We start from the raw sequence: 15,394 nt of genomic DNA on the forward strand, positions 1-15,394 counted from the left end.
TAGTGCAGGTACAGCAAGCAGACATACTGTATGTTATACGCAGAGGCGTAGCCAGGAATTTTGTATGGAGGTGGGGCTATAGGGTTTTTGTAAAATCATTTTTTTAATATGATTATAATAATATAGGCTAAAATAAATACGGTCAATGGGAGGGGGGGTATAGTCCACTTATCAACCCTCCCTGGCTATGCCACTGTGTACACGTAGTGTGTACACACTACGGAGTATCAACTCGTTTGGCGTATGACAATATAATATAATTGCGTTCACGCAATCTTGTAGTATTATTGGTAGTTTGAACACACGTATCTTTGAATTTTACTATGACCCCTAAATTGAGAAATTAAAATAAAAAACATCGTTTTAGAGCAAAAACATTTATCATTGTTTTATAATTTTATTAAAATATGCATTATATAAGACATTTTGTTAACATTTTATCGACGATTTATTTTAACAATTGTTATACAAATTACAAAGAAATGCAGTAGTTTATAATGATACACACCTGAATTGAAGAATTGTAACGTATAAGCATTACATTCTACAAAACTTATTAATTACCTACACACATGTCACATACATAATATTATCGTAAATCACGAACGGAGACGGAAATACCGCGTAAACTAACACGTTTGATGATCGACGATCACATTTGTCCTGTATTTGTCACACGTATTATTAATTATTATGCATTACATATTTTAATTACCATATTATTATTATACTGGGCAAATTGCCGAGCACGACACGATTTTTTCATCTTCAATAATGCAGTTATCCAAAATCTGATGTTTGGAATTTTTAAATACCTATATTTAAAGAACATTTATTACCAAATCCTTGATATTCTTTGAACTACTTAAGGAGTGTCCCGTGGAAGTATAAAATATTGTTTTTTAAATGACCCCTCTCTTTTATACAGTACATTTTTTAACAGATAATTTTTCTGAAAGTGTTGACGTACCAAAATCAAAATTTGAATGAGAAATTTTTGAGTTATTTAACTTTGTGTGCCTACTAAGGATTATAAGATTGGAAGATATGACGGTTGAAAATTGTAGTAACATAAATTAATCTGTCAATATTTATAACTTATAAAATTGGGCCAAGTATATAAATACTAGATCTGACATTTCATCTATTTTATATATTTTTAAAACCATTTATAAGGACAAAAAACTCATATGAATTTTGAATTAGGTACATCAAATTAACAAAAAAAAATAATTCACTAAATAATTTTTCAGTCATCATGGTGGTTCTGTCATTTGAAAAAACAGAAGTTTGTAACGCTACAGAACACTCCTTAAGTAGTAAAAAAAAATCTCAACATTTTGAAAATACTACGGTCTTTATTAAATATGCTTAAAAATTCCAAAAATCAAAGTTTGAATAAATTTATTATTAAATGAAAAAATGGGGCTGAGCATTTTTGGTGAATTGCCCTGTATAGTAGTCAAATAAATATAATATAATTTTGTAGGTATTACATTATCAAGGACAAAGGTACATAGTACTTAATAAATATATTATTTTATAATCAAGTATACAGATTATTACAAGATATCATAATATGTAGATAGTCCGGTATAATTGTATTTGGTAGGTATTTTATGATGATATTTTAAATGAATAGCCGCTTTAGCTAAATTATCAATTCTATTAGTATCTGGACGCGAATATCGGAACGCCAATCTTCAATGATATTATTATCGCACAATATTATGGAATCGGTTTGGAATTTTATTTTATTTTCTATAGATTGTGAATCACTTTATAGAAGGACATTCGTTTAGAGCGTGTAAGGTTGCAAAACGTCTATAATATAAAATATTAATAGGTATAGGTATAATAATCATAGGCACAACTATGGTTAAAACTCTGGGGGGCTAAAGCCCACCTAACAAAACTATTTATTTAAAATAACACTACATAGGGGGCTTAAATCTAAATCAATAAGGGATATTTTTTTGGGCGGAGGGCTAAATCGTAGTCAGCGGGTGGGGCTGAGCCCCTCTAGCTACAATAGTTGTGTCACTGTATATAATAATATTCTAAGACCACGGACAAAAACAAAATAGGTACCGATTTCGACGGAAATAACGAACACCTAACGATTTTATAACGTCCGAGTTAATCACTTAGGTAACTTTATATAGTAGTCACTCAATTAATATGTATACCGCGTTTATCCCGTAGTTTTAATCGGCGTAGGTTGCCCCGTCTAAATAAATATTATACAGGCTGATCCGAATCTAAACTTTATACGCGACTAATGAACCGGAAAAAACTGACGTAATATATAATATTGTTCGAACGACTCAAACGTTCAAACGATTATTTGCGAGACGGCTTTCCGGATATGGCCAAACCACTGCGGTGTGGGTGTGCATTATTTTGTACATTTTATTTATTATTTGTATTTATTACATGTAATCGAATAATAACTGAGCACGTTATTTATGTGTTTGCGGCGTATAGGTAGGTACACGCGTTTTGTCATCGTAATATCATAGGCACCGGCAACGGAGTATTATCTTATTGTTGAACCCGAGGCCGCCGCATAATATAATAATCGCAGATTTGGTATTTGCAACCGGAGACCGCCAATTTCATTGTAGGTATATATATATAATTTCTTAAAAGGGAAAACACGTCGAGCACGATGGATATACGAGAAAAGAACGACCGTTTAAGTTTCGATTTCGTACAGTTGATCGGTACATATATTATTATAATATATAGTGGTCAATGACATTATCTTTAATATAGAGATATATCATATTATGTATGATACAATATATAGGTACATATTAAAAACGTGTATTTTAGTGATAAACATTTTTCGTATACTGAAATCTAATATTTGTTTAACTATTCGCGTTTGTAAATCGTGTTAAACCGTAATATAAATACGCACGAGAATTACCAGGAATTACTTAATAGCTCAATGAGATTGGGGGATGGGGGTAGTAAGGCCTACAAAATTCGATGTGAAGTCGAGTATCGTATATTATATATATTAGGTAATGATTTTATTTAGAATGGTTGAATTAAAAAGACCATTTTACTGATATCTATCAAAAATAAAAATAAATCAAGAACGGGATGAGCTTTATTGAATTCCCTGGCCATAATATATGACGCCAAAGTGCGCACAATAAATAATTATTTTATATTATATTGCAGATGGTGACGTGGTACGGATACATATTATACGGTATTATAGTGGCTTAGTCGGACGAACGGCGGCGCATTTATAAAATTACTTATTTAATATTATTATTCAATTGTATACAGTGTTATACAAAACAATGTAGGTACTATTATTTTATGGATAAAGTGAATCGGGTGATCGGACTATGAACACATTGTTATAAATATCTTGCATTTTACAATAAACAATCGAATCGACGACAAATTACTCGCGTATTAGTTCAAATAATAATTAGCTTACGGATGGCATCGCATAATTTTTCCAGTCTCCGTGAAATTTTACAATATGTGCATACACGATATACATTTATAAGTCATCAAGGTATATTAAGATGATTATTAATAATAATAATAATAATAAAAAAAAAAATCAACATTTTTGTACACAATTATATAGTAATGAAAACGAATCGTTTTCGCTATAATCGCTTTATAACAAACAAATGTAAACGTATTAAATGTTTTTACATCTACAGAACTTCAATATATTTGTCTTAGAAAACTCTTATTATTAAACGTGACTAAATATTATGAGCATACCTATAGGCTATAAGTCATATTATACATCGCTGCAGCAACGAGTATAACGTATTTATCATTCTGCAGAATTAATAAAATATAGGTATAATATTATAAATTAATGGTTATACAATAAACACCTTGACGACGGTTCCATTTTTTAAATTGTACGAGTATTGTACTATAGTACCTACCTTCGAAACGTCTCTCTTGTTTGTTTTTCGAGAGTAAGTAAAAACAAAGGAGAGAGAAAATGTGAGTGTGTGTTCAGTTAGAGAGAGAGAGAGAGTTATATTTAATATTGAGATAGAGAAAAGAAAAAATTCCAACGCGTTTACACTTTGCATGATCAATATACCTTATCAAAGACCAATATAGATGATCGGAACAATTTTCCAGGAAAAATCAGACATAATAGAATAGGTTAAATTTTTACTAATGCCATAATAGTTTTTTTTTTATAAATTATTATAAACGATCATTAATGCGGTAGATAGCATATCGAATTGCAAACGAATAAATATATTATAATATAATATAATATAGGCTCAATGCGAAATTGAGCAAAACCGATTTATATAAATGTACCTACCTATATCACAAGAGCGTTTGCGTTATTTTCTAGAAATCACAAGAAAAAAAAATCATAAATAATAGTAAAATAGTACCTATACAGTATAATACATGGCTATATTATATTATAATATTATAATTAATTACTAATAAATAATAATAAAAAATCACACTGTCCCTTCTCGCTCCCCTCCTCATAGATATCGCCGTGCAGTATATAATGTTTTTATGTATGTGTGTATGTGTGTATTTATGTATGTATGTATATATGTATGTATGTATGTATGTATGGTATGTATGTACGTATATATATATATGTATATATGTATGTATGTATGTATATGTTTGTATGTATGTATGCGTATGTATGACGTATAATATGTATGTGTGTGTGTTCTTTTCTCGCATATCAATTTCGTATTAATTTATCATATCGGATTACTTAATAATGTATATTATATATATATAATTAAACACAGCCATTGTTCCGGAATCTCGCCTATATAATTTGTCCAATGTGGCAAGAGTATATATATCATATACATAAACACCCCGAGTACGCCTGAGCCTGCACCCTTAACACCATTATTATCCTAGAATAATACAATATATTATATATTATAATATACCTATGTATAAAACAATGCGTCTAAAATAATATAATATGTACCTATATATAGAAGTACAGTGTCAAATGAATAAATAATATTAACGATGAAAAAAAAAGATTTTGAAAAAAATTACACAGACGTGACTATATAATCATAATAATAATAATAATAATAATAATAATATTACATATACTCGGTTACAGCTACAATAATGATAATAATGTTTCTAACACGCTAATCGGATGAATAAAAGTAACATGAAAACGCTTAACGAACAACAAACAACATTTAAAATGACTAAATTTATTTATTATTCTATTTTTATTATATATGTATAAAAAAGCTTAAGTATATATATTTTTTAAATTTATTTATGTTTGGAAATTTTTAAAAATTGTTTATTACATTTTCTTTTTATATATAATATATTTTTTCCTTTCATCGAATTGTACAGAATACACGTTTATACGTCGTTAAAATAATAGTTAAAAAAAAAAAAACAACGGAGGTACTGAAAACATACAAACTTAATAAAAATTTTAAAAAAGAAATAATAATAAGTTATTAAGGTTAAGTATAAATAAAAATATATAAAGAGGTGAGTTAATTAACAAAAAAAATTGGCTATTTTGTACTTTTGTTACAAGTATTTGTGAAATATCGTACTGTTTCATATATATCATTACATTATATAAACATGAGGTAGAGCTGTAAAAAAAGCTTAATAATTAAACATTTTACGAAAAAATTGTACTATTACAGTTACGAGTTTTGACTATTACAATTAATATATTTATTTATATTTATCAATTAATTATGTATACGCGGTGTGTTTTGAGATTTGTGAGTTATGCGTTTTAATACTGTTTTTGAGCAATATTTATCTTCTTAGCACAATATTGTACAATATATAATATTATATCCTATGCTGATATATGTCATGTTATCTCTGGCTCTGGTTCGGCCACCCAAATCTCAGTCTATTTATTATCCGTATCATATTATCAGAAATGCACATCATTGACAATAATAGTAAAATAGTAATAATTATTATAAGTTATAACATCATAATATTTCATATTATACTATATCGGATAATACAACACATTCTAACACGCTACAATACCTTTATAATAATACATTCATACAAATATGTATGTATTATTATACTTAATACATCATAATATTACTTATATATGTAGTATTACATATTTATTCTCTATTAAAATTCACAAACTTACACCTACACAATACCATTATTATCACCCGTTTCCTCGTCTCTGCTTATAATTAATGATAACACCTATATATCAGGTCATAACCCGCACTCACGACGTAACAATATGGGTAACAAATTGCTATATATGTTATCACAATCGCAGTCAAGTATATTAATACTTTATTATCTTTTATTATAATATTACCTATTTTTGTTTTTTTTTTTTTTTAATGGTTCGACGTTTTAAATACATATCACTTCCCTAACCGTTTCTATCACAGATACAATCACATGACATTTCCTTGACAATTTCTCAAGATAAATATATGCTTATTACGAGAGACAAAAAAAAATACAAATACATAAAAGCCCTATTGAATAAATCCTAATCTAAATAATATGTTTCCGTTTAAATAAAAATGTCGAATTGTCGAGTTCTATAGCACATCAATCCGGGACGTGCGACGACAAGAATGCGAAACACTCGACTCCGTGACGCCCCCCAATAACTATCGCAATGTAATTTCACATTTATCACATACAAGTTTATAGAAAAAAAAACATTATAATAAAATAAAAATAAAATAAAAATTATCACATCAAAAATCGCGAACGAATATAACCGACCGTGAATATGCGAGTAAACGTATTTATAGATATACATACAAAGTAACAAAAATTAAAACAATATAAATATGTCAAACATTTTAAAGAGAAAAGCACGACGATTTACGAAATAAAAAACAAACCGTACGTCTGATCACATAAACAAAAACAATTTTGATTTTTTTCAAAGGAAATATAAACGTTAATTTATATGACTAGAGAATAATAATTATACTTATATAATTTAGAGTTCTTTTTTGTTGTTGCTATCTTTCGTGTGTACAATTGAGTTGGATTCGATATACGTAGTGTATATAATATATATATATATATATTTTGTATTATTATTATAATAATACGTTTTAATAAAATGTTATTATAATATTTATAGGCCGTTGTCGTTCTTCGACGTTCGATTTCTCCTCCATACGACGACAATGGTTCAAAAGGGATGGTAAAAATATAATCGCGAACATTACATATCGGCTATACGTTATCGGTCGATTTCAATCGTTTCGAATTAAAAAAAATCTATCATAATATAAGTCACCAAACATATTTATTATTATGGCGGTGGTAGGTATAAAATTACGTTAAAAAAATTGAGCTTTTCTCTGAGCGGCGCTCAGAAACCGAATCGACCGACGTCGACGACACAATAACTGTCAGACGTATAACATTACATCGTTATAGATAGAAAATAATAGTAAAAAAAATTAAAATTATAAACAGACCACCGGAAATGAACAACGTGAAAATTAAAATAAAATAAAAAGACGTATCTGCCAAGAGGAAACCCGTTTTGAACCATAGCGCTGGGGCACGCGTCGTATTTTCTAGATCCATTAATTAGTGTAATAATAATAATAATAATAATTTTAATAATAATAATAATAATAATTATATTAATTATATTAATAATAATAATAACGACAACAACGACGACAACAACAACACATCTATTACAATACACGACGATGGTATTTGCTATAGCCTATAATGTTATAACAGTTGGCGTTCAACGTTGATGGTTGTTGTGTATGTGCGTGGTCAGATGTTTGGACAGGTAGTCGGCCCTAGCGAAACACTTGCCACACATCTCGCAGTGGTACGGCCGCTCGCCGGTGTGGATGCGCAGGTGTCGGGTCAGATCGCTCTTGCCGCCGAACGCACGGCCGCAGAACAGGCACGCGAACGGCCGTTCACCCGTGTGCTTGCGCACGTGCAGCTTTAGGTTTTCTTTTGACCGAACGCACTTGCCGCAGAATGGGCAAGCGAACGATTTGGCGTCTCGGTTGTTGTTGTTGTTGTTGTTGTTAATGCCACTACCATTGTTGTTGTTGTTGTTGTTGGTAGTGGCCGCCGTCGTCACTGCTGCGGTCGCGGACGCCGCGGTGACAGCGGCCACTGGTGTGGACCTGGTTACCGCGGCGACGGCGGCTGTGCGTTGAGCGTTCGATCGGAGCATATTGAATAGCGACGATGGTGAAGTGGCGGCCGCGTCACCGGCCGCTTTTTGCTGTCCGGCCGCCGCCGGTTTTGCCGACGTCACCGCGGACACCACTTCGTTCGTGCTGGTCACCTGGCTGTCGGGCGCCGACGACTTGGCGGCGGTTGGTGTCGCCGGTACATCTCGGCTGTCGTCGCTGTGGGCCGCTGTCACCGCCGCTGGCACATCCCGCTGTAACCTCTCCAGCGCGTGGTTGAGACGGTGCTTTTTGAACGACTTGAGGTACCTGCGAAAAACACACACAACATATACGCACACTTACGACACTCATAACTCTAATGTGGGTACGCATTAAAATATCAAATGTATTGTTCTAATAATGTATTAGGATTGTTTTTAATTTTCCTCGTAAATTGAATAATATTGTATCTATATCGATTATATCTCTTTTAGCATTTTAAGACATTTTGGCTTCTGAAATTGATAAAATATCACTATATAAACCCGTTTAACCAATAACATAATTTTTTTGCCCAATGAAAATGCCCTATATGAACGTATATAGTAGTAACTATATGGTGAAATGGTGAATATTCGAAGTATTATCACTTGTAAAATTATGAGAGCCGATCGATCAATTCTTAAAATAAAACGGCTATATTCTTGTGGTTGACAAACCATTAGAAAAATGTCAAGGCACAACACCGTAATAAGAGTAAAAACTATAAATGTCATGTTAGTTTCTACCTATTGCAATATGGTGCCCTCGTCGAGACTTCAAAAGAAGATTGAACGGTTAAAAATGGATTTTATTCCGATCACTATGGCTGTGATCAATAACAAATGACTGGACATGGGCCATCTGATACTCAATACCAACACCAATATCGTTGTAAATCTATTCAATGTAGTGGTCAATCTGCGTTCATGATTACCGTAAACCGATAGAATTACATTAGAAAGTAAAATCTGCACTCTGATTTTAGTAGGTACTAAGTACTTACATCGTAATGATCGTTATATTTAGACACAATTCCACCCCTAACAGATTTTGTATTGTTTACATTCTAATAGTGATTTAATAAAGTAGTGATATTGTAAATCAAGGTTATAAAAAATATTTAAACAAAATAATATTATATAATTACTAGTTTAATATACCCACATATAAGTATGAGGTAGAAATAAAATTATCTTGACTAAATAACGTTACTAAAACTTATTTCAATTCCTAAATAACATTTAAATTAAAAATGATATTAAACAGTAAAGTATTTGATATTTTATGTCTCAATAGAATGTAATCTCTTGCACACATTAAAAAGTATCACAATAATTTATGTATTAAAAATACAGTAGGTAGTTATAGTTATATTTTATGCAACGATTATATTATAAAACATGATGTGTAGGAATGTTTATAAACAAATGAAAACAAAAACTGAAATCATAAAATTAATTTATCATGATATTTATGGATATTATTATACCGTTGTAACGAATATTTTTTTTTTGTTTCTGCAGGCTGGATTTATAGTTTTATTAAGAACAAACGTTCTTAAAAATAAATATTGTAGAGCACTGTCCTGAACAGCCATCGCAGCAGTGTGTATAGGCAAGTAACGAAAAAAAATAATAGGGCGACGAGGCGTAATAATATATTGGCTGGTGAATCTCAAAAGAATTAATCCGGCGCTGCGGATAACATACTTCTGTAAGATAAAACGAAATGACTAAATAAATATTATAATCCAAATAGTAATAATAATAATAATAATAATAAAGTACCTAATAAACCGTACAATACCTATACGCGGGAGAGCTAACGGGAAGAAATACATCCAATGGGATTCACCGATAACTATATTTTTGCGGTACCCAAACAAATTATTATTATATATAATTATAATTTATAATACAACCGGACCGGTTTACGCCGTGGAAAATCGGTCGTCGCGAAACAGGTTGTTGTAGATCCGAGGGCCGTGCAAAAACTGGTTCACTCAAACGGTGCCACACTTTTGCGCGCGAAATTCCGGTCCGACTAACCCCTGCCACGTGCACGGGAATAGAAAAAACACATAAAATCTTCAACGGCAACTCACCTGAACTGCATGCCGCATATGTCGCACGTGAACAGCTTGTCGGCCGGCAAGCGGGCCCTGTGGTTTTGTTCGCGGTGCTTGAGATATGCTGAACGGTAACGGTAACTCTGGCCACACTGGTCGCACTGGAACGGTTTCTCGTCACCGCCGTCGCCGCCGTGGCCGCGCACTGGCTGCCCGGTGTGCTGCAGGGCTGTGTGCTGTTCTAGGAGCCACGTGGACGGGAAACCAGCCAGGCAAATGGCGCACCGGATCAGGCACCGGCTGGCTACCTCGTCGCTGGAACTCACACATGGCCCGATCAGTCCTTGTTGTTGGAGCACCGAATACAGTGACACGGACGTTTCTGTACACAAAAATCATGCACATACACACATAAATGCGACGTTGTTAAGCGTTGCCGAAACGAACGATTGCGGCAAGATTTATTTAACTCTCGTAAAAACATTTTCCAACTCTTGTGGTTTTTGAAAGAAAAAAAAAACGTTTTTTGCATATATTGTGGTTTTATGGTATCTTAGTATCTATTTGGCTATGTATAATAGCTATAGGTACCTACTTGACTATTTGTTTTACAAAAAATCTCTAATTTTTACCATTTTCATTAAAAAGTGTTTAACGATAACCAACGACCAACATCATAACCGGAAGCAAAATACTTTTCTATAAATGTACTTTGGATATTGAATTTTTAATTTTAATTTTTTTTTAAAGAACATTTGAAGTTGAGTGATACATTTTTAAATGACCGGAGTTGTAGAGCTCTATGACTAAAATTCCGTGTATGTAGATGCAGTCTCTGAGCAGATACTATATCATGTAAAAGCATATCTACATTCACGTTTTATATAGTATGTATATGAAATGGTTAGATTTTGAAAAACTAAGTTAAACTACGTTAAAATAATATAATAAATCTGTAAGCATTTCAATTAAATAGTTATTTAATTTAATGACTGTTATAATCTTTACTTTAATTAAAATTAAATTTAAAATAATTGTTTAATATGCCTTCTTCGCCCTCTAACGTCTGACTCCTGAGAACAATCCCTCATAATAAGAAGAGTGATGTAAAAAGAAGGTAGGTTTACTCTACCAGTTTTAATTTTACTTCTTTGAAAATGGAAATTCTTATAAATAATGGATTATTGACTCAATGTTTTATTTTACTATTGACTTTTATGAAGTGACATTTTCCAAAACAAAATACATACTGCCAGAATATGAAATTAAAAATATGTGTCACCGTAAAAAATATTTAAAAATGTCTATAATAAAAATTGTAATATGCATTTTTTTTATTATTAATGTTTTTATTTTATGAACATTAAACTATTAAAGTGTTAAACTAAGTTCGGTTCAATGTTTCAGTTTTCAGATATGACTGTTCATCTTTGCTTTGTCTAATAATTAATAATAACTAAATATTAAATAATTAATACTTCACGCTATTCCGCACCAATTTATTTTAACACCCTCCACAAGTTGCGTAACAAGTGTCGAGACAGTGATTTTTTTTGTTATACATATTCGTTGAGACTGTGTTCGTTAGTAGGGTGATTATATTGTTATAACTCAAAACACTCACAGCGAATGTATTGTCGTCAAGCGTCTGCTATTGTTTGTCTGATTTTTTTCGCTTATACGCCAGTTATGTAATAATTTTCATGGTTTGCTAGTTAAGAAATCAAGAAGAGTATAAGTGAAAGATAAAATCGTTTTTAAAGATTGTCCGCGCGAATACACCCACGTATAATAGATATATAATATATATATACTTATGTCATCGAAACTCCAAATGTTACATAACGATATTATATTTTATTTACTGTAGAATTTAATTATCTGCCTTTGCAACGTGGAGCTATATAACGTGTGTGTGGTACTAGCTACCTACTAGTCAGTAATTTTGTATTATTAGGTAGGCAGGTACGTGTTATATATATTTCGGTACAAAATCAAATTATACATCGAACATTCGAACTGATAATAACATTATATAATATTATCTATTTATCTGTATCTGTATGTCTGTATGATAGTATGGTATGCAATCGATGAAATACCGCGTCGATAGCTTACAAATGCCTTGTGCATTGGTGGGAATGGATTTTATCGATTTTTTTTTATATACATTTAAAAAGTCGAAACGCGTTCGTATAACTTATATATTAAAGATACTGAACACTAGAGAGGAGTTTGAATATTTGTCAAAGTCTATCTGATCAGACTGCATGGTTACATAAATATATGTATAGATACATAGCCACAAAGATATACGTAGGTTTACGTATAAAAGATGAGCTACTATATTTCCGACTCAATTCGTTCGACGACAGACGCGCGTCTCTGAATGATACGCAAATTTATCTGGAAACACTCGTTTCAAATACGCGCCAAAGTGCCGTACGCGAATATTTAACGTGGGCACGCCTATCTTTACCTATAACTGTTAATTGAAATTTGAAATTTGAATAGATGTACAATTTAAGCTGTCTAGTCGGTCTAGATTATATTGAATATACCTATTGCATGTTAGAAGTTTCACTACACTGCAGACTTATTAGTATATCGTGTATTTTTAGTTTTTATTATTTACTATTTAAAATGTGACCTCAAAGACGAATATAATATATTAAAATATAGTAGATAAGTATAGAATTTTAATGGATTTAAAACAACAACCATCATAATAGTAAAATGTTAAAAATTAAATTACGCGTGTTATAACTTATTAGTTATTATACCGTATTGTGATGTATTATACTAGATATTATTATGCATATATTAATACCTATATAATTATTATATTATGTCTTAATGTATTTATGTATAATGGTGACATAGGTACTATATAAAAATAAAATAATACGACAGTGGTCAGCGATTAAACTCGACGACCGTTTAGGTTTAGAGTATTTCCCTGTGTAGGGTATTATTATTTTATTATTTTTTTTTTACCTGTATTGTAAACGGGCGGCAGAGTCGAGAACCGACTGAAAGCGGAAAATCCTTGTTGTAGAACGGAAACTTGCGACCTGTATGCGGCCAACGTGTTGAACACCCCTTCCACCAAGCAAACTTCCTATTTCACACATAATACACACACATATCAATCAATGTTAACGTAAAACGACCCGCGTATAATGGACGCAATATTGGCTAAATATTCGAAAACCATATAATTATAATATATAGTGGCCGCATTTCATTACACTCATATTATATTATGTGTAAGATGTACCTATATAATCAGATGCGTTATTGCAAGTTTACAGTAGTAGTATGATACTATACTATTGATGAGTAAAAAATACACAGCGTGTAGTACCCATGTAAGATGTATAGACGTATAATGTATACTTAATATTCAATGTATGTTATAATAAATATATTATAAATAATATAAAATATTTAAATGTAAGTGTGTCCGTGTGTTGAGTAAGGATGGGGATAAAAATGAATACTCGGTTATTTTTCGTACATTAGCAATTTTTTTTATATGTATATTGCACTGACAGAAAAAAAAACTATAATAAAATACACAAAAAGCTAATCTTATAATGTTTTTAGCACCTAATAATAAAAATAATCGATGTTCTCACTTGTCTCGTTATCACATTTACTAAAAATTATTTCTTATACGCTACTCGGGGCTCACATAATCGCATCACCGTCGCACGTTATTGAAAAATAAATTTTCATTACATAATACAAATACTGCCTAATTTTATGCATAAACGTTTTACACTGGGTCACCACGTTAATAATTGGGTAACATTATAAGAAACATTATGGTTGTGCTGAAAGATAAAAAAAAAAATAATAGTGTGCACAAGTGCTTCTGAAAATGATAAATGATTTTGGTGACAAATATAAATGCTTAAACGTATTAAAAGATTTTTTCAAAAATTAAAAACTTAACCGATTTAACAACAAAAAGACACTTAATAAACGCGGAAGATTTTTAAAGACTCTCTTACGTGTTTGTAAACTTCGTAATTTTTTAAATATTACATGTCTTTAGATTTTACCCGCAACATATAATACTATAATAATTATATATTATGCTATTGTAAAGTTAAATTGCTGACTTGAGTCACGCATTATAGCTAAAAAGTATATACGAGTTGAGCATTACATGACTTGGTTATCGTTATCGAATGTTTTCCCTTTACGTAGGAATTCTGAGCTTATATTATTATGTTAAGATACTAAAACTTTATAAAATTTAGTGATAAGAATTAGAGCGCTGTTTGATTAGGAGCGCGTAATGACGAAGATTACAAAGCATCAAGAGGACGTCTTTCAAATCCCCTGTTTACATATTTTATAACAAATCTTTTAAATACCATACAATATGTAGCCTATCACAGTCGGAACACCTTAATCCTAACCCACGGTAATCGCAGACGACCATGGCCTAACCTAAAATTAAGCCCATATGGCCATATATTTATCTTTAAAAATACCACTGCTCAGTTCGAGTTCAGGTCATATGTTACGTTCATTTTGGTCCATCAACAAACTGAATAGAATTAAATCATGAAACATAAATGTTTGAGATAATTTCCTCACATAGTGACATTTGTATTTTGTACCATAACAATAAATTGAGACTTGCCATTAAAATTGTATAATTTTTTTAGTAACTTCACTGATAACTAAATATGACATTAAATTATATGAGACGGATTTGATACATCCTTATTGACAAGTTTATCATTAATTTTAAAGAAAAATATTTCAATCATATAAAATCATAGTTAGTTGGTATTGTTATGTACAAATAACTGTAATGTAATCAAACACTAAACATAAACCTAATTCCTAATCATTTTAATTATTATGGTGTAGATACCTATTTTATATTATTAATTTTTATTAATATCATTATTCAAAAACATAAAACTATTATTTTATACTATACTTTTTGAATAAATGAATACATTCCACGACTAAGTACAGTACAAATAATATCTTTAAAAAGAATTAATCTTATTCAATAATATAATACAATATATTATTCTAATCACCTATCGAAAAAATATCACATTCTTGTTCCTTCAAATCTCGCTATTTTAATTCT

The 15,394-nt window shown here is 30.9% G+C and overlaps 1 protein-coding gene across 2 annotated transcripts in view; it reads right to left on the minus strand.

Moving 5' to 3' along the window:
• Positions 1 to 7,641: 7,641 nt before the first annotated feature.
• The window catches only part of LOC132949319 (zinc finger protein 768-like), a 35,995-nt gene continuing 28,242 nt past the window's right edge, over positions 7,642 to 15,394 (minus strand). For both annotated transcript variants that reach the window (XM_061020142.1, XM_061020143.1), the window contains exons 4-6: positions 13,267 to 13,390; positions 10,306 to 10,651; positions 7,642 to 8,486 (exon numbers count right to left, since the gene is read on the minus strand). In XM_061020142.1, coding sequence (XP_060876125.1) covers positions 7,769 to 8,486; positions 10,306 to 10,651; positions 13,267 to 13,390 — 1,188 coding nt within the window. In that variant the 3' untranslated portion in view covers positions 7,642 to 7,768. The remainder of the gene's footprint in view (positions 8,487 to 10,305; positions 10,652 to 13,266; positions 13,391 to 15,394) is intronic.

This window comes from Metopolophium dirhodum, chromosome 7 (assembly GCF_019925205.1).
Source record: "Metopolophium dirhodum isolate CAU chromosome 7, ASM1992520v1, whole genome shotgun sequence".
Lineage (NCBI taxonomy): Eukaryota > Metazoa > Arthropoda > Insecta > Hemiptera > Aphididae > Metopolophium > Metopolophium dirhodum.